At 29.4% G+C, this 22,343-nt stretch overlaps 1 protein-coding gene across 4 annotated transcripts in view; it reads right to left on the reverse strand.

The window, feature by feature from the left end:
* unc80 (unc80, NALCN channel complex subunit) overlaps positions 1 to 22,343 on the reverse strand; it is a 249,409-nt gene that overhangs the window by 88,006 nt on the left and 139,060 nt on the right. For all 4 annotated transcript variants that reach the window (XM_085816189.1, XM_085816190.1, XM_085816191.1 and 1 more), the window contains exons 41-46: positions 18,354 to 18,508; positions 12,988 to 13,134; positions 10,646 to 10,690; positions 8,193 to 8,377; positions 7,975 to 8,104; positions 693 to 758 (exon numbers count right to left, since the gene is read on the reverse strand). In XM_085816189.1, coding sequence (XP_085672315.1) covers positions 693 to 758; positions 7,975 to 8,104; positions 8,193 to 8,377; positions 10,646 to 10,690; positions 12,988 to 13,134; positions 18,354 to 18,508 — 728 coding nt within the window. The remainder of the gene's footprint in view (positions 1 to 692; positions 759 to 7,974; positions 8,105 to 8,192; positions 8,378 to 10,645; positions 10,691 to 12,987; positions 13,135 to 18,353; positions 18,509 to 22,343) is intronic.

Here is a 22,343-nt window from a genome sequence, read left to right on the forward strand (position 1 = left end):
ATCCAGTTTATACAATTTTTAATATCGATTGTTGTAGAAACTTTAATAAGTACATGGAATCTTTTGAATTGTTCTTGACAATATTTGGGTTCCTTCAAACTGCAAATAGTGTTTTTCAAGATCATTTATGAAACTATGGGTGATTCCAGCCTTGCTTTAAATACCTTTTAAAATCCAATGCTGATTAACTTTAGACTGGAATTTAACCAAAGAATATCAGTTTTCTAAGATTTAAGAGCTATAAATTACTTTCCACAGTATATAAAGTAGTTCTTCACAGTGGTTGCTTTCACCTTTTTTCTTTAACATCATATGTACAAGAAACATTTGAAACTCCCGTTTAGCTACCCCTAAAAAGTTTCAGAACTTATTTCGCTAATCTGCTTCAATTTTTATGATAGTCCACTTGCCAATGAAAGCTATTAATATGTCCTAATAAACTTATAGTTATTAAACTAACAAAAATAAATACTTTATGGAGAAGCTTTAGAATATTATTTTTTGTCATAAGCAAGTTATTACAAATCAACACAGCGATACAAATTTCTATTACAACTTACAAATAACAAACAATATTTTAAAAAATTATTTTTCACTAAATCAAATACTTCAATTGCAAAAGTAAATTACTAAAATGTTTTCAAGATATAAAGTACTTTCTATACTTCAAAAGGTATAAAATAGAAAATTACTTTGCTTGCATCACCATAACTGCTTTGAGTATCCATGTCCAAAATAGGAGCAGCGCTACCAAACATCTAGGGGGGGAGGAAAGGAAGAAGTAAATTTAAATAACTGGTAGTACATCAGAAACAAATAGTTATCAAAGTAGTATGATATACTTTTATTTGCAACATTACTTTTACTCAACTTGCACTTTAAAGCAAGATCAAATGGAATAAATACACATATGCACATTATAACAGCATAGACCTTTAACAGAATCCTTAAGAAAAAATACTGCACATTTTCCCAATTATTTACTTTAAGATTTATATTAGATATTTTATATTTATATTATTTCACTTATATATAATTATTATATATAAGTGAAAGTATACACTATGGAAATGGTGCCATTAAGGAAACTTTCAACTCTGATAACATTTTTTTATTTGAGTATTTAAAATGGCTCTGCCAACTGAGGATCCTGCTGAGTGTGAAACACAATCGGTGATTCATTTTCTTAATGCTAAAGATATGAAAGCGGCTGAAATTCATCATCAGATTAGAGAAGTGTATGGAGAAAACATTATGAGAGATGAAATGGTATGGAAATAGGTTAGAGCTTTCAAAGACAGCTGCATGAATATTCATGATGATAAATAAAGTGAGACACCCTCTGTCATTACTGAAGATTTGGTGCAGAAAGTTGACAAAGGAGTAAAACAGAACAGATGTTTAACTATTTCATCATTACCTGATGACTTTCCTCGGGTTCCATACAGAGTTTTCTATACAACTGTAAGCAAACGTTTAAATTATCAAAAATTGTGTGGAGGATACTGAAAATGTTGACAGAGGTGCACAGTTAGAGCATTTAGGAAATGCTTTAACTTTCCTTTCATGGTACAGTGAGGAAGTTTCTCAAGCCAAACTGTCGCAGGCGACGAAACCTGGTTGGCTTACGCTACAACCAGAATTGAAGCAGCAGTCCATGGAATGGTGGCATTTATCATCACCCCAGACAGTGAAGTTCAACCAAATAGTTTCAACCCCGAAAATCATGTGTACCGTGTTTTCGGACAGGAAGGGGATGTTGGTTGTAGGTTTTTTGGCCTGTGGAGACACAATACATTCTATGAAATTCTAATAAATTTTGTGACCTTAAAGCAATTGCACCATGTAATCCAAAACAACAAGCATGGCATGTTGAATAGGGGGATCGTTTTGCTTCAGTACAATACCTGTATACATACAGCTAAACGAGCTCAAGATCTCATCACGTCATTTTGCTGGGAATAATTTGATCATGCTCCAAACAGTCCAGATTTGGAACCCAGTGACTACTGTCTGTTCCTGGATTTGAAGAAGCATCTGGGCAGCCTTTGCAACAATGACAATATGCCATATTTCATCATTTCATTATTAACTGTCTCTACCATATTCCAAGATTTCTAAGACTGTTTCCATTGTAATAAAGTCTGACAGGATTGAGCTTGAGCTTAATTGTATTAATTGGCAAAAGCAAAAAATATTGTTAAAAAAATGACTCAATATTTCTGAAATGATTTTTAATTTACAAATTTTGTGAGTTTATTTAATGTTATTTTGTTAATAATGTACACTAAACATTTTTCATTAACCTAAAGTAAGTAATTTTAAATTGAGGGTTGCTCTGAAGTTTAGACATTGAATGTTGTTTTTCTTATTATATTATATTTTAAAGATTAAATACTATTTTTATGAAAATTATTAAAATTTTACGATATTAAAAAAAGAAAAGAAAAGTAAAGAAAAAATTCATACTTATGTTTTAATATAATTTACTAAACAATTTAAAGATTTTTAACTACTTTATTTAGGGGAGGTGTTTAAAAATTACTGTAGTAATAACTAGAGATTAGATTATTGTTTAAAAATTTGAATTTTAAAGAATTTTGAGCTGTTTTAAGAATAAATTAATTTTGAAAAATTGGTACAGAAAAATGGATATAGAATTGTATTTTAAATATAATCTAGAAAATATGAAATAATTTGACATTAAATATTAGAACAATGATTATAAAAATACTATTAAAAAGTAAAAAAGAATTATACAAAAATAGAGTATGTTGAGGGAAAACTGATTCAAAACAGAGGCCTGTTTTTACCTTCCTCATGCAATATAAACATGAAGGCTCCCACTTATTAATTTTTATGTATAATTATTTTTTATACATAACAGTGTGTGGTTAAATTTTTTTATGGAATGTTATAGTGCAATTCAAAAAGGCCAGTTGCCTTTATGAGTAACTGTCTAGCAACCACTTAACCATTGTTGAGTATACATCAATTTGCTAATGTAGACTAGACCAATAGAAGGAATTGTTTGTTTTTACAGAAAGTTGTGGGGTCTTCCAGTTTTGTGTAAGATAAGAAAATTAGAAATGCAATAACAACAGTAAAACATAATTTCAGTTGTATTATTATAAAGTTTATGATGTTAAAATACAAGTTAAAAAATTAGTTACGTTATGAAATTTTGAAATTTGCTGTACTTATTTAAAATATGTAATGGGTGCATAAATAAAATTTTTATAATTATAATATTGTGTGCAAAGTTTTGAAAAGCCTCACCTGAAAAAATATGATAATATGGATTTAAAACATATATGGATTTAAACAATAATACGGATTTAAAACTAAGACTTTTCAACAGAAAATTTGCATAGAATTCTATTATAATTATTATTAAAATATTATCAGAGTTTACATTTTTCAGTTACGCAGGACAAAATTTTATTATTTGTATTTTCCAAATTATTTCTCTTCATTTGCTAATGCTATAGCTCTTTCTCTTTCTCTTAATGCTATAGCTCTCTCTCTAAGTCTTTTTTCTTGCCAAGACTTTTTTTTTTTTTTTTTCCTTGAAAGAGAATATGTAAAATATAAAAGAAGAAAATAAATCTCTAATAAATCTTTCGCGACTGTGTCGTTTCTAATTCTAAGACTTTTTGACAGAAAATTTGCATAGAATTCTATTATCACTATTATTAAAATATCATCAGAGTTTACATTTTTCAATTACGCAGGACAAAATTTTATCATTTGTATTTTCCAAATTATTTCTCTTCATTTGCTAATGCTGTAGCTCTTTCTCTCTAAAAAGTGTTTTCTCTTGCCAAGTCTTTTTTTTTTTTTTCCCCCTTGAAGGAGAATATGTAAAATATAAAAGAAGAAAATAAATCTCTAATAAATCACTAACTTAATAGTTCTTTAAACTTCTTGTTTAGATTTTATATGTACCCTTCTTAGCATACGTAATGCATGAAAAGTTCTCGCGACTGTGTCGTTTCTAAGTAACTAATTCTAACTTTAACCAAACTTTCGCTTAATAAGTAATTTAAACAGAAACCTTCTCTTGGAAAAATTTCATATTGGATAACTTTCTCTTAATAAGCAATTTAAACAGAAACCTTCTTTTGGAGAAATTTCATACTGAATAACAGTGTACTTTGACGCCGATGCCTCCTCAAAAAGAAAAAAAAAAAAAAAAAAAAAAACTACTGTGCGTTGTAAAGTTACCATACTTCTAAATGAAATTTAAAAATTGTTTTCAGCAGAATTAAACAAAAAACATCTAGAAAATTTAAGCTCATCACATGAGCTTTTAACTGAATATGACGAAAAACTTAAAACTCTTGACTCAAAGAGTGATGCTCTAGTAATTGATGAAAAAGAATATGATAATGAGCTACTTGCAAGTGAACAGTATGGCAAAAGAATCATAACAATTAAAGCTAAGAGTGTTAGTAAAATACAGAAAAATTAATAGTAATAAAGTTGTTGAAAGAAATGCACTTGCAACTAGTAATGATATCAGCAGCACTCTGAACAACAATGCTGTTGTAAGTAGTGCTTCAATAAAGTTACTTAAATTGAATTTAGAAAAAATTCCTGGTGATCACCGTAGATGGCTTGAATTTTTTAATTCATATGATAATGAATTCACTCCAATCCAGGTTTATCAAAAACAGACAAATTTAGATATTTGAAAGGTTTATTATCTGAAACATATAACAGTGTAGCTGGTTATATAGTTTATCTGAAAAAAATATGATACATGTATCAAAAGTCTAGAAAAAAGGTTTGGTCACAAAGATGTTACAGTCAAAAGTCATTAATCCGGACTCGTCGGGACTTCGGCGATTCCGGATTATCGATTTTTCCGGATTATAGATCATCAGTTTAAATCTGGTAAGATGGCATGCAAAAATTACAAAATTAAAAATATGAAACCGTAATTTATGAAATAAAGAACAATTATGATCTAAAGGGTATCAAAATTTACAAAAAGAAAAAACTTAATATTTATTTGTTTACTTTATTAAACATTTCCTTCAATGTAAGTTGCTTCGTTTCATGTGATAATACTTTCTCTTTAATTCTATTAAACAGACATAATTTCTTGTTTAGTTACAAAGTTCCGCTGTTCAAGTCCTATAATTGCTGTGTTGAGAATACCGACTAATTTGTCAATCGAAATGTTTTCGTTTTCAATAACCTCTGGGTCACTTTCTTCACTATCGGAAGCGAATTATAATGATGAGGAACTTGATTTAAATCATATCAAAGACGGAGTACATCCAGATGAAATACTAAACTTAGTACCGAATTATAATCCAAATAAAATAAAAACATCTGCTCTGAAGATAAGGATAGTGTTGACAGATCAACTTCCAATCCGCTGCGTGAAATTGATAAACAGATTTCGGATTTCAAAACATACTTTCGCTTTGTAGATACAAATTACATATTAGTAAATATATATTGGAAATTCTATTTGACATAATCTTTCTAATCTATCATAATCTAATAATGACGTTTCTGCCCCCCCCCCTCTGCCGCAGAGCAGCGTGAAATTGATAAACAGATTTCGGATTTCAAAACATACTTTCGCTTTGTAGTAAATATATATCGGAAATTCTATTTGACATAATCGAAAGTTCAAGCTTACTTTTATAAAATTGCTCTAACAGTCTGCAAAAAATAATAAGTCGGATCCAATTCGAAGATTAAGGAACAATGCAATCTGCAACATTAACTGAATTAGATAACTTTAGCTTAGCGTATAACTCCGTTACACATTAAACGCGCATGCGCACAAACATATTCGCAGCCGTAAGGGTCTTACGCGCTCTCGTAAACGCCTGTGCGCATGCGTGAACGCGACGCATGCGCAGAAAGTTTGTAGCTTTGAGGTCCGGATTATAGATCATTCCGGATTATGGGTGTCCGAATTAACGACTTTTGACTGTATTATATCACAATTTAAGCAAATACTGTTACAGTTAAAAGTTCCTCTAATATTCCTGATTTGAGAAAGTTCTATCATCATTTACAAATCTGTGCTAGAAATGTAAGTAGTTTAAATATTACTAGTGGTTCATATGACTAGCTATTGAACCCAATAATTCTTAAGTTGTTACCTGAAGATTTAGTTCTTGAATTTCTCAGGGAAAGATCATCTAAGAAAAATATTGAAGTGAGTGAATTACTAGAATTCATTAAAATGGAAACTGAATGCAGAGAAGCCACCATGTTGATTAATAGCTGAAAAGTAATAAATATGAGGGGGCTAATCATAAATAAGGGTTCAAAAATTATATAAAAATAAATCATCAACTTCTACATTTAATATTTATGTTAAGAAATTTTGTGTTTTTTGTAATACTTATAATGAATATAATTCTCTTGACTGTATGCAATACACTGATGAACAGAAACAAAAGCTCTGAATTTGTATTACTGCTGCTTTAAAAAACATAGGGCAGTTTCCTGTAGAACACGTATAGAAGCTTGTAAAATATGTAAAAAATTATCTCATAATAAACATGATTGTTTATCTAAAAACAAACCGAAAGTAGAGAATTGTAAAACTGAGACGAGTGCAAATGAAAACAAAACTATTGGGCCTTTTATCTGCTAACTACTGTGGTGGATATTCTGGAAGATGCAAACATGCATCTTGGAGTTCTTCAAGAATTGTGGATTAAAAACAGAATAGATACTGAGAAAAATAATTTAAATAATAACTCGTCAAAAATTCTATGTTTGAAGTGGGATGCAAATCAAGTTTAGAAGTAAAAATTTAAGTTTAGAAGTAACACAATTCAGTGAATAATTTAACGGAAAATAACAAAGAGGCTCATTTTACAAACTACAGCCAAAATTTATGACATTAGTTTCTGCATATGTCTTTAGCACTAACAAATTAAGGAAATCTGGTTGTGATTGAAATTTTGAGGTATCTGATGAACTAAGAAGGAAATTCTTGACATGCTATTCTGAAATTGAGAAACTTGTTAACATTAACATTTCTAGAAGATATTTCTCGTATGGTTTAACAATTAATACAGGAGATATGATCCTATTAGTGTTCCCTGATGCCATTATCAAAGGGTAAGGTAGTATAGCATACCTTCAAAATCCCACTACTTTGGAGACATCCTTTGCACTACCTAAACACAGAGTTGCTCCTCTAAAGAAGCTTCTTCACTTTGAACTGATGGCATCTACTACTGCTGCAAAAATAACTAACTATCTGAAAACACTTTTTTAATTTCAAGGAATGTAATATGTATTGCTTTAATGACTCTCAAATAGTGCCTTACTGGATAAAGGGTTCTGCTAACAACTGAAACTTTTCATAACAAACACTGCAAAATTTCTTGAAATAAGAACAACACATGGACAACATTCAGCCACTCCTCTGGTTATGATGAGGTAGTTCATGACCCCTCAAATATCATAAAAAATCCTGCAAACATTCATATGTATAAATATGCACAGAGTAATCACAATAATACAATAATGAAAATGCACTTATACTGTTTGCATTGTACTGGTAATATTAGAAATTATTGCAGTCTAGCTTTTAATAAATCACAGTATTATTACAAAGATATGATCTGCATGACCAACAGAAATCACTTAGCTATTAAAAAAAATGTTGAGTTATATGGAATGTTTAGTAATCAGAAGTCAACTTTGCCATACTCTCTCTATATATATTTACATAAACATAAATAAATACAATCTTTCTTCAAACGATTCAGTTTATGAAAGCTGACCTTTTTCTACACAAATTAAACTTATTATTGCAATTAATTTAAACTTTCAGTTAATATTTCACCATAAATATTTTTGTGCATAAAATAATAACATTTTGGGCGCACAGCAAAAGCGTAACACAACAGATGTTCAGAATAATTTCAGGAAGTTAAAAAGACAGAAATTCGGTAAAAAAAATATAATGATATTTTACAAAACCTGTAAGATGAAAGGCTTTCGATGCATTATGTAGAACTGTTTGCACACAAATTCTATAGTTCGGCATAACAAACTATTAGTTTGATGATTAGAGTAGATACGTAACATTGTTGGCATAATCAACAAATACCTGAAACAAAGAAATTACATGAAGAACAGTTTTTAAAAATAATTAATCTATTTAAATAAACACTGCATCACAAAAAGCAAATTAATACCCATTTGAAGCAAATATATTTTTGAACTGTAAAGCAGCATTTAAGAAAGTGGCCATGCATAAACGCAAAATCATTGCATCTTCAGGATGTAAAACTAAAGCTCCATTGACAACATTCAGAAACAGATGAATATCAGAAGAATGGACAAAAAGGCCTGCCATTGCTTCGAACATGCGAGCAACAAGCTAGGGAAAAAGAAAATTCCACATTTTATTATTTGCACATTAAAAAAAAAAGCATGATTCCAAAAAAACAAAAAATACATTTTAATTTAGATATAATGGATTTATTAAAACAAAAAGCCTAATACTGCATAATAAAAAGATAAATTTTCTTGAAAGCTATAATATAGAACTTAACATTTGTAGCGTATTTAAAGTCATAGTAAATTTTAAAATTTTCATCTCGAATGGAATAAATGCAATCAATAATTGAATATACAAAACTAAATCTAATTTAAAAAAAAATATCAGTATTACATGTGCTTTATCAAGATTAAACAAAATATATGCTAAGTTCTTTTTTAGGCCTACATATTTGTACAAAAAGTATATAATACAATTGCATTCCTAGGTTACAAATTCGTAGGTTAGGCTAAAAGTTAAAAAAGTTTAAACTAAACCTCATGCAAAAATTTAACAGATTACTTTCTAAACCAATAATAATATTCTTTATTTTTAGTTTAATAATTTTACAGACATTTAATATTGTTATATTTAATATAATTCAAGCATATTTATTGATGAAATATAATTATCATATCTAGTTCCACCTCTTACTTTTTGAAAGGAATATACACCTTCATTAAAGAGACACTTCCAGACATGCTAACAGATACTATCTACAAAAATACAATTTAAATCTTTTGAATTTATTTATTTTAATGAGGGTTTTGCATTTTAATCATGGTAACGATTTTGATCTTGAAAAATTTCAGTTTGCACTCATTCTAGGCTCTTAATTTAAAATAGGCATTTTAAGGTATTTCCAACTCTTCTCCAGTTGTGACTGCAACATCACCACTTTAAAGCACTTATTTTCTCTATCTCATTTTAGACTTCAGTTAAAGACAGCCTTTTATTTATGCACTTTTCACAATGCAAAACACATATGAAGCAAGGAAAAAAAATTAGGGAACTTGACCATCTGCTGTAGCTATTGTTGCAAGATGAAAACTCTTTATTATAAAGTGTAATAAATAAATAAATAAATAAAATAATAATAATAAAAATAAAAATAAAAAAAAAACTGAAATCTATCATTTATGTACTCTCAGCTCTTGTCTGGACATGTCAAAATTATTTTTGTTCCTGATGAGATGGTGCAGACAATTCCTGCTACCTCTGGTAGCTGACAGGAGTGCCCACTCTCCATCACCTGCAGCTGTTACTTTCTGGTTACAAGACAAGCCAGGTGGGAGAAAATGACCTTGGAGTGCCTATTTCTAAAATAACGATTATAGTTAATGACAGGACAGTATGGAATAGTCAAGTATTCTCCCTAGTAAAAGGCACTGATAGAGGCACAACAGCTTAATTCAAAATAATAATCGAAAGAGAAAATATCAAAATCCAAAAAGAGAAAGGACATTAACTTTTGTACGAAATGATTAAAGTCACAGCGTGGAAGAAGTATTCAAAGGATATGTGGCATGTACAGCAACAGTAATGTATGAGAACACACATGCCAATATTGGTTTTAGTGCTTCGAAAGCCAATAAAAATGACAAGAAGATTATTGAGTACAACTAGTTCAGAAGCTTCACATTATGACACACAAATAGCTTATTTATATTTTATTTATAATATATTTGTGCAAATAGTATCATGACTTTTAGAAAAGAGATGCAGAGATAAGAGTGAGCTGATGTGTTTCAATCATTGCCAGCAGTGTGCACCTGAATTTTTATATCAAATGAAATCATACTGTTTATAGGAGAGACAAACCTACAAGATGCACCACAAAACAAGTATTTAATTCTGTTTCCTAAGTAAAATTTCTGACTGAACAGGAATAAATTTATTATGTAATATTGAGCATTTCATTCATATGAATCTATCTTCCTAAAATGATATTTCAGTGGAAGTGATTAAAATAAAATTAAAAATTCTGTGAATTTAGTCCAAATTTTACAAGAAATGCTGCATAACTTTTGACAGATTTATCTTAATTTCACACTTACTTCAGTAGAATTTTTTCTTAGATATAAAAGTCAATTTCAGAGCAGATCAAAAACATTTTGGAACACATTTATAGAACTTTTCACACCCCTAGACAATGTTTGTTATTTTTTAACAAGAAAATTACCTATTTTTTAAGTGACACGTAAATTATTTACATTTTAAATTACATCACATAAAATATGAAAAAGTGATATAAGTGAAAAAAAAAATATCTCAGTACATTACAAGATTAGATATTTTCTAACTAATTAAATGCTTAATTATACTTACTTTAACCCAAACCATTTTATGAAGAGTGTCCATGCCTAGCATTTCCTGGAAGAAGAATAACAAAACAGCATTAAAAAGATTAAATCCATATATATATAATGAATATATGCAATTTTCAATAACAATTTCCAAAAACTCTATGAAAATTTAGCAGGCTGTTTCATATTTTTGTTTATAAAACTATAATATTAAATGCATCGCAATAAGTTTTCCCTGATTCCCCTGCAATAAAAATATTGCAATACGTTTTCACTGATTCACACTATAGATACCATTTTTCTTAGAATTTTTTTTTGTTTGTTTACTTAATTATATCATTCTACTGATTTTATGAGTAAATACAACTATAACTATTTAAACTATTTTTATTATATTAAAGATTTTAACATAGCATTAGTTTAGGTTAAAATAATACAGCAAACAACGATTATTTTAGAAGTCAAACAACAAAAATCAGTGTTATATTTGCAAATTTTCCAGAGTTAGTTTCGATCGTTTGACTACAGAACCATCCTTCCTCAGCTGCCAAAGTGCAAATAAATGAGATAAGATATGGTAATTAGAATGGCTAGACAGAAGTTAAGCTACTGGCACCATCTATTTATGAAACAAGAAAACTAAAACAGAATTTCCTTAAAGGCTTAAAGTAAAGGTGAATTGGAATTAGGGTTGTTAACCAGAACAGAAAGTTTTTTTTTTTTTTTTTTTTTTTGTTTGTTTTTAATGTGAAACATCTCTAGAAAATTTAATTAAAGAATGCAAGATAGTTTTTTTTTTTTTTTTTTTTTTTTTTTGTGTGTGTGTGTGTGTGTGTGTGAATAATTTTGGTTGCAGAAAAAAGGAAAGTGTGATTTTTGAACAAGCAATCCAAAAATCACATTTTCCATTTCCTTGTAGCTTGGAAAAGAATGCCAAAGTATGCATTTCTATCCCATAAAAAAATGTGCACCAGGATTTCAAAGCTGCGAAAGATTGCTTAACACTTCTCCTGGGTGCTAATGCCAGTCGAGACTTCAAATTTAAGCCACTTCTTGTTCATCATCTCCAAAAATACAAGAGTGATCAAAGGAATATCAAAATCAACTTTACCTGTAATTTGGGAGTCTAATAAAAAAATTATGGATAACTAAGAAAATTTTCTAGAATTGGTTCACGGAACATTTCTGCCTGTCTGTTAAATGCTATTGCAAAATTAAAAAACTTGAACCAAAAGAGCTACTTTTAATGGATAAAGTTTCAAGCCACCCAACGAATTTATATGACTTAAAAACCTGAATTCCAATCGAAGTGGTTTTCTTGCCGCCTAATACAACTGCATTAATCCAACTGATGGATCAAGGTGTTATATCAAATTTTAAAGTGAACATTTAAACAAATCATAAAAGTGAAGCAACAACCTGTGTTAGGCATAGATTTTTAGCATAGAAACTCTTTCTGTCTTGATTTAGACAAATATTTGAAAAAGCAGATGGAGATAATAAACAATCACTAAGAGAGTTTTGGAGGAACTATAATACAATGAATGCTATAGAAAACGCAATTCTTTCTTGGAATGTGGTAACAGAAAAATGTTTGATGGGAGTGTGGAAAAACATTTGGCCAGATTTAAACAAGGATGATGACACAAGAGAGATTCTATTGTTGATATGAACGAAGTAGTAGAATTAGCAAAACTAACAGGTTTAGATGAAGTAAATAGGGAAGATCTGGAAGAAAGTTTGCAAGAAACAGCAGAAAGTTTTTCTAATGATGAGCTGAAGGAATTAGCGGACCAAGACGAACACAAAAATATTAAAATAGCGCTTCTGAAGAAGTGCAGAAAGAACTTTTATTGGCAATTCTAAAAGCCAGCTTAGCTTCCATTATGGAAATTATGGAGTTATTTATTGAAAATGATGCAGATTTTGCTAGGAGTTCAAAGCTAAGATGGGGTGTTATGGATGTCTTGTCCCTTTATCGACAACTTCTTACAGAGCGCAAAAGAAAAATGCAAATGTCATTAGATACCTTCTTGTTAAAAAACAGAAAAATGGAAATGCAGAAAATTTTGAATGATCTAAAATATAAATGGTGATTTAAAACTTTATTTGTTTCTACATATTCATTTGTTACATAAAAGTTTTTGTTTTGTATTCTTATAAAAAAACATAGTATTTAATGAACTTAAATAACAGAATACTTGATTTTTATTTATTTATTTATTTTTTATTTTTATTTACCCATTTTCTCCTAACCCCATTATTTACATAATGAGATGACCTCATTTAATGCTATTTCATATAACGCTTAACTTTGATGGCGGGATTTTACTGTAAATACATATTCCACAAAGAATTCCTTACCTTTCCGAGTGTTCCAGAATATAGGTTGAAATCACATTCTAAAGCTTTACGTGGGAATGATGGTAATTTCATAAGCTCTTCATGTAAAAAGAAAACTCTTTGTGCTATTTGAGTATTTGATTTCAGTATTGCCAAGCTCATCAAAACCTAAAATTAAATGAAATCTTAGTACATTTAATGCACTTTAAATAATTGAAATTATTATTACTATTAGTAATACATAATATTTTTAATAACTGCCTCTAATAAATTATAGTAAAAAAAAATCTTGTAAACTTCAGTTGCAAGTTCAGTTGTATATTGCTTTAAAAATATTTTTTTCTAATAATAAAAGATCTAATTTTATGAGTTTTTAACGATCTTCACAAAAGAAATAATTAATTAAGACTAAGTGCTTTTTGTTGGTAAATAAAGTGAAACAGAAGTGGAAGTTATGGCCAAATTGCAGCTCGCAAGCCACTTGCAGCTCTCCAACGCCCTGACTGCAGCTCACAAGCCACTTGCAGCTCTCCAATGCTCCGACTGCAGCTCGCGAGATACTCTCCCTTTGCTTTGTGAAATCCGACTTGCTTGCAACACACAGTAGTTTAGTTTTTGAATTATAATGGCATTTATAATGCATGCATGATTCTTGATACCAGCAACATTTAGCACTTGAAATGCTTTCATTTACCCCCCCCCCCCACATACACACCACACATCATGTCTCCAAAAGTTCTTACTTGGCCAATATTTCTGCAACTGCTGTCATGGGCATATAGTTCCAATTACAAAAAAAATGTTTAAATGATGCAAATATTCATATTCTGAGTATTTTTACTAAAAAACATAGATTTCATAAAAGTTACAAAATCTAATATTTTATACGTTGTTTCAGCACTTATCGTCAAATTTGAAAAAACTTTATATTCAATATAAAAAATGAAATACAAAAAGTGTGACACCCATTTGGCAATACTTGACTGAGGTGTTTAATTTTAAACATTAATGTCATATTTAGGGGCCATACACAAATTGAAGAGTGAATGTTTCCATGCATGCATAACTAAAAATAAAATATCAGTTAAGAAAGAAGTTTCTAGGGTTAATAGATTAAATAACAAGCAGTTCCATGCAGATTACCATGAAAATTATTGATCAATATATACATTTTTTAAAAAAGAAGACATTCACAAAATTTTATAAATTTGTGTTCCAGAAAACCCTGGCAAGCTTCAGTATTCACACATAGCCAACTTCTAACTTTATTTTCATAAATAAAAAATAGTTTAATGAATTTTTAATATGGTTATTAAATTATGAATCTAAAGTTATCTAATAAAAGTTTATGAGAATATGAATAACATATTTATGGCATTGCAAGCTTTACTTCTATGAAAATTCTTTTGGCATATTGTAACAAAATTATAAATTAAAGTAAGTTACAAAAAAGTACATTAAAAAAAGAATTGTTCTAATATTATTAATTGACCCCTAAAGGTAAGTTAAAAATGACATCAAACATCTCAAATTTTGAAATAGCTTGGTCAATTTTGTTTCATACATTAGTCAAAAGCCAACAGTCATGAAAATAAAGACTGGGTAAGGACTTATGCGTGTTAAGATAAAAAAATATATGTAAATATAAATTTTAATTTAAATTAGTAATGCCCCTCAATGCTTAGTTTTTCTCTTCTCTGTTCTAAAAATAATAATTTTTTTCTGCACTGCATCATTTTGAGACTAATCCATGTCGTATGACTCTTACATAACGTTGGTTATGTAAACACAACTACAACTCAAACAGCCAATAATAATTTTATAGCAGTATTAATTATCAAATCAAATGCATTCATAACCAAAACTAACTGATATAAAATTAAGATAACACCATATTTTTCACCTACATCCTTTAACTTTTCAATAAGTGCTGGATAGTGGAGGATGAGGGACATGCACCTGCTTACCTCTAGTAGATGCCAGGTGCCCCCAATCTCCATCACCTGAACAGAACTTGCTTTTTGCACTTCGACCTAGATAGTCTGCTGCTCCCTTCTTACTGCAAAGCTATCAAAAATGTAAACGTTTTTTGAAATACGTGCAAAATACAGTGTCAAGTTGTTTGCGGCTGCAACCCATTTTTTGAAATAAAAATGAATATTTAATATACTTTGGCTGCTAAAATGGCCCTTCATTAAGGATCAACATTCTGTGCAATCAATATTTCTACAACATCATTACTTCTAAGTGTGCTTCTAAGAAAAGTGACATCTTCAGTATCTATGCAGTCAAAATTCCTACAACATTATATCTAAGTTTGCTTCATTACAATAAATATATGCTACATGCATGCAAAGTAAAAACAGTTCAAAATCTAATGCAATGCTGCACTGATAGCAGCAACAAGTGATGTAATAATGCATAATTAAATAAAAAATTAATATTCAATTCAGAATAAATCATGTGAAAGAAAAATACACACACACACAGATGCACAACGGCAAACTTCAGAAAATATGGGGGGCAAAACATGTCAAAAACAAAAATGAAAAATGATATTTACATATTTTACTGCATCATTGTCAAACAGTATTTATTAAACCTCTGAGCGGCCAGGGTTTTTGCTAAGAAAGTACAAATTTCCCAAAACTACTATGAGAACATTTTTTTTTTTTTTTTTAAATGTAAAAGCTCTCCTTTCATACCAGGATTTGTGTACTTTTGATATATTACTTTAATTTCTTTGAGATATTTTAATATGCACGTATATATACGTTCTTACAGATATCACAAAAAATATTCTAGGCCATATATATATGGCTTTGCCCCTTAGAGTAAGGCGACCAGACGTCCTCCTGCTTTTTAACAATTTGTCCTGTGTCCTGCTACATTTTAAAAAATTCCCCATTTTTTAAAAGAATGCATGACAAGCTAGGGAACGGCGGGAGAATACATTTTTCGGGGGCCATTTGCTACTTTGCCAGGATATGAGTCTTATATTATTTCTGTTAATTTTATAATGTTAAATTTTAATAATAACAAATAATCAGTTGGCGGTTCAGTTGTTGATCAGTTGTTAGAATTCAATCAGCATTGTTTGGACTTATTGGCATTGGCAATGATGAAAACATTTTGTAACTGTCTCTCAGATAATACACATCATACTGAGTGCAACAACAAGTTATGTCAACAAACCAACTATTCAGATAATTTAGATACGTAATTTATTTATCTCATAAACGCATACATTTTCTTGAATTTAGCAGGTCAGTACTCTTAATATTTAAATTTTATAGTAGCGGAAAAAGGTCCAACGTCGTCCTTGAAAGTGACGCTTACAACTTACGTTACGGCAAATTCAGAGGAAAAATAATACAAGTTAGTATTGTTATTACTTAGAAAGAAATATAGGATTAAAATTAAAATAATTTTTAAAATATAGTTACTTTATAACAAACAAATTAATTTAATTTTTAAACTATTAATAAAATATGTCCATGTAATATACCTATTTACTGTGTTTTTAAGCAATATATATAAATAAAAATTTATAATATAGTTCATAAATTTATATTAAATTACTTCTTTAGATTTTTAACATAACGAGTAAGAACAGAAGAAGCAAATTCAAAGATGATCTAAGAAGTGAATTTTCTTTTGTTAAAAAAACCAAAAGCGATTACATGGTAAAATGTGAGAAATTGTAATGGTGAATTTTCTATTTCGCCCGACTGGAAGAATGATATTTCAAAGTACTTGGGGACAAAGGATATTTAAATACTACTGCATCTTCCTCCAAAATGCAGGAATTCTTTGAAAAACAATTTATGGAGACAAAGAAAAGAAATTAGCATTAGCAGAAGGACTTATGTCTTTTCATGCTAATAATCACAAACATTCCTTAAGATCTTGTATATCACAAGTTGTCCAAAAGTTATTCAACCAAAAACGACAACAAGCTACTAAAAGAGTTCACTCAAATGCGAAATATGCCCCCCCCAAAAAAAAATACTATACATAATGTTTTAATGTAATATATTTGTAAATTGTACTTATGTTGAAGTTTTAAAAAATATATTACAGTACTATTTTTGCGTTCTATGCAAATTTGTGTTAGTCTGTCTATATAGACTAAATTTTTAATTAAGAATCCCCCCTCGGTAAATGGTATCCCGCTTTACCAATGTTAAAATCTGGTCACCTTACCTTAGAGGGTTAACAAGAAAAACTGGCTAATATGCCATAACAAGCCGCAGCCATGAGTTGCTCGGAAGGCAATGCGGTTAAGTCCAGAAAACAAAAACTGAGAATAATGTTTTTTGATACATTAATTTTTAAAATTCTTGGTTTATTAATTTGATCAGAAAAGTATACAAAGTCTTTTTGCTAAGGGTAAACTCTGCAAAAAAGCAAGATATGTACATGATGTGTAAATAAAAACGTAAGTATTTATTGTAACAGTGACAGCCTCTTAAAAATTTTAGGACTATCTTTTGGCAGCTGAAAAAGATAAGAAATATCCAGGACATTTTTATCAGTCAGAGTTTTTACAGTTATTAAAGAACATTTATTTAATGTTTTTGATAATACAATAATTTTCACAAAAACTTCAATAAAATATTTTTATGTTTTAACCAAAGTTTAGATATTTCAATTTAAAAGAAAGCATGTACATAAAACTCGAACAATTCTAAATAGTAGAAGTAACAGTTACAGTTACAATGAATTTGTTGTTATTCAGTGTTGCCAACAAATATCGAAAGAAAAAGAATAGTTTAATTTTTATTTCCAAGTTTATATTAAAAAAAAATTGATAAAAGGTGGACTTACTCACAATGGCTTCTGAAATTATTATACAGAATTCAGAAATTATTATTCTGAAATATATTCAGAAGCTATGAAAAAAAAAAAAAAAAAAAGGTTGTTTGACCTAGAGAAAAGGAAGCAATGAGTAAATCCTTTAATAACCAAATAGAATATTATTTATTTCATCAAAATTTACAAAAATCAGAAAATATCAAAAATTGGACTTAACCACATCTGGTTTCTGAGTGACTCATATATGCTCTGGATTGTACCGATAGCTGATTTTAGAAAAGGGTTATCACCAAATGGATTACTGCTTCACTGGCAGTATAGAAGAGATTTGAGAATTTAGGAAATTTTTTAGGAAATGCTACAGATACTGTGGTGGTATTAACACAATAGCACTGAATGGAATGATCCCTTTACAAAATTCGTATGCATACAAAGTATTATATTTACAAGCATATATTATTATTATAGAATAATATAATATTATCCTAGAAAGTTCATATTTATTAAAAATGAAGAAGACATATAGTGTAAAGCATTCCTGTATAAAAGCATAAAATAACTATACTTACTTTTCCAAGCTCAAGAAAACGTAACTTAAAAGACTGTTTCTGCATCGTTTCAAAGGCATTGTCAGGATTCATATGAACTAAAGATAGCTGAGGATATTGTGATCGCTTAAAAAAGTAGAAATCTCTCACATAACTTTCAGGGCAATGCATCATATCTAAATAAAAAGAATGATAATAAAAAAAAAATAGGGAAAAATTAACTAAAGCTGTAAAGAACATTTGAATTTTCCTATTCCAGAGATTACATGTTAAACAAAGTTAAAACAACTAAAACTACGTTAAAGCAATAAATTGTACACAGGAAAACCTACATATTACACAAGAAAAACTATACAACAAAATCAAAATGGGTACGCGAAAAAATCTAAAAAAACTATATAGTACAGAGAAATAATGCCATAAAAAAAACATGGTCAATCCACTTTGCTCAAGGCCTCATGCAGAACTTGTCAAGGGAAAAGTGCCCAAAGCCTTCAACCAAGCCGATTTACCAGAAAATAGGCATGTTTCTTTGAACAGATCCATTGAGATTGTAAACGACTTTCCTAGCATCAAATTTAAATAAAATTTTAATATTTTTTTAAAAATTTATTATAAACAATGTCTGTCCCTTTTCCCGACGTGCAGCATACACATATTTATAAAATAGTAGTTAAAAAGGTAGTAAATAAAAAGTTTATATATATTTAAGGAAAGGTAAAACTGTTATATTTCAGGTAAGAAATTAGCTAAAAGAAAAATACTCCTTTTCCTTTTAGGCTATCAACATGCAATTAAAAAAAGTTAAGCTTGCAATATCAAATGAAATACAACAACAAATTAAAACTAGGGAGGAACAACTAAAATTAGCATTATAACAGATAGTCATTAGAGTTCAAAATGTAAGAGCAAATGTTATTTTTGAGAGTTACAGTTACAAAGTCACATGAAGCAGTTAATTGCAATTTTCCAAACTGGGAATATTCAATAAAAGACTGATGCACAAGTAATTGTTTATTTTATTGAGATTACGGCAAAGCCCCGAAGGCTATCTGCTTAAGGGAAGGGAATGCCTTTATGGAGGACTTTCTAATAGAAACTGGCTGCTCGTATACACATTACACATGAGGAAAACCACAAAAACATCCATGCAGCCAGCCCGTTCATGGGATTCCAACCTTGGACCGAACTACCGGCGACTTAGCCGCTTGGCCACTGGTCGGCGATGCACAAGTAAATTTTCTAATCATTAGCACATAGTAGCGCATAAGAAAAGTTGGATTGAAGAGGATTAATTAATTATGGGAAACTTGAGGACTATTTGCCTAAGAGTGTCTTCATGCAGGACTTTTTAAAGAAAATTGACTCATGTTCATGTTACATGTGTAAAAAGAGCACAAAATCTCGCATGCAGAGAGCATATTTGCTAGGATTGAAATCCAGAGTGAACTAACAGTGTTCAGCATGATCGAGAAAGAAAATAGAAGATAAAATAATGTTTGATGTATTATTAAAAATGAACTATAATGTGAATTATTATTAGAAGCATGTTTACAGAATCATTAGAAAATCATAAATGAAGACAAAATTAATAGTAGTTATAACTCCATATTCAAACATGTTAACTTCCTAAGCACTAAAAACAAGTGAAGACTTTTTTGATAAGGAAACAAACAAAATCAATATGCAAATTTTACAGAAAAAAACTTATCATAAAAAGATAGAAAATTAGACAAATGAAATCATTTGGTTAATCTTTGGATTATGGTAACTTGGCGATTTTTTGGTGACCAAACCTGCTAGTTTTTTTTTTTTTTTTTTTCTCTCTCTCTCTCTCAACATTTTTTCCAACAATCTGCTATACGCTTATGCTAGAACTTTTATGGAACAAAAGTGCTTAATCATGACGAAGATTAGGTGCGAAATTGGGAGAAAGTGCAGAATCGCTCACTGTTTGCCACATTTTTAAGAATTGCACATACACGGTATCCATGTACACGTTGACCTATTCTCACATAAAAAAAACATCCCAGAATTGCACAAAAATGGCACTGCGCACACTCTTGACTTTATCCATTTGCACTGCTAAAGTCCTAGGTAGTAACCTTTATCGCCTTACCAAAATGTCGCCAAACTACCTGTTACCATATTCCAAAGATTAGCCAATTATTTTCTGATTTAATTACAGCAGCATTTTTTAAGCTAAAAACTAATTCATATTTAAATTTCACAATCAAAATATTCATAACTACCAAAATGAAAGATATTAATATTTTAAAACATGGCAAAGGAAAATAAAGATGTTTTATTTTAATGCTATTTTTCTAGAAAACATAATTTTAATATATCATTTTTATTTTAATGATATCCTAATAACATTATGACTTTTGCTTAAAACTTGTCACAAAATTCACAAATTAGGAATTGATATTCAAAAAAAGGGGAATTTTTTAAATGTAATTATGAGGATGAATTCAAATGGTAACCTGAATATCTGTTAAGGGTATATGCTTTAAATGCAGATTTGGTGACAAACAGCTAAACTAGCGCAATTTTTGGCCCCGTTACAAAAAAATTTTAAATTCATAAATGATGAATTTTATGTATAAGATCTTAAAGATAGAACAGTTTTAATAAAAATCACAAACAATTCATAAAAAGTGGTAGATAAGCATATTACAATAAGCCCCCTTTAACATGAACTAGTTTAAAGCGAACGCTTAGTTCACATGAATGAAATTTCGGTCCTGGCAGTGATGTACATGAATCTTACAGTAAATAAATGATTAATAGGTAGGAAAAAAACTATTCCAAAAATAAAATTTGAGTCCACAGTTTACAAGAAATTTTTAGCACAAACTCTTTTTTTGGTCCATTAAAATTCATGTTAATGAGAGTTCACTGTATTTAACTACTTGCATTTCATCTATATCTAAGGACTTAAAGCTGAATAATATTACAATTCACCTAACAGGAACAGAACCTTTGATATCTAATTCATTTGATATATTACTTAAAAAACAGAAGAAAAATATATTTGATTCCTAATATAAATCACCTGACAACCAAAACTTTGAACAAAGCAATGGGATAAAGTTTGCAAAAACGATGGCAAAGGATTCCTCTTATAAAAATACAGCTAAAAGATTTTATTCAGTATATTTTGAGAAAACTAATGCTGAAATCCTTTGAAATAGCTGACAACAAAGACCAGAATTTGTCAGTAGACATTAGGAAATGTAAAAGATGGTAAGAATGTAAGAAGATTTGCAATCTATTGAAAAATCCAATTACATGACATTCTTTAGACGTTCAAAAACCAGAAAAATACTATGCTGAGGTCTATCAAACATTTCTTGCATGGTGTGTGAATTATATGCTTGACATAAAATCCCAATTAATTCTCAACAAGCTACTTCTGTTTTTATGAAGAAGGATTTAAAGTAAATTTCATTGTTACATTTTTCTCTTTCATTAATATATATATATATATATATATATATATTACAGTTTTTTCATACATGCCTTCTAAAGAACAACAAGTAGTGGAGTACTTTCAGAATTTTAGAGTTGCTGCCATAAAAGAAAAACACATGTTAATGGACTTGATGGTACTTTATTTAAAAATGGATAAACAATAAATGGTGCAGATAAACATTGGTGCCATTTGAAAACAGATAAACAACAGAAAGCAGATAAACAATCAGGTAAAACTGAGGGCCCTAACAAAACTGCAGAAATTGATGAAAGACCTTTTCAAAGTTCAAAAACAAATTGGATTAAATACTTTCACAATACTGGCTATTTGGTGGATCGTGCAGAAAGACCAACAAATACTTTTCTATAAGAATTGCAGACAGAGGTGGGGCTATTCTAAAAGGAAAAATAAAAGAACATAAAGCAGATGGATCTAACAACTGTTTTGGATTCTTAAAAGACTAATAAAACTTATGAATTAATACCTGTAGGACTTGCATACTTTAACCATCAGTATAATTTTGTAAATCCTGA

This window comes from Stegodyphus dumicola, chromosome 4, assembly GCF_044657685.1.
Source record: "Stegodyphus dumicola isolate Sdum_Otavi_A_Nest chromosome 4, ASM4465768v1".
Taxonomy (NCBI): Eukaryota; Metazoa; Arthropoda; class Arachnida; order Araneae; family Eresidae; genus Stegodyphus; species Stegodyphus dumicola.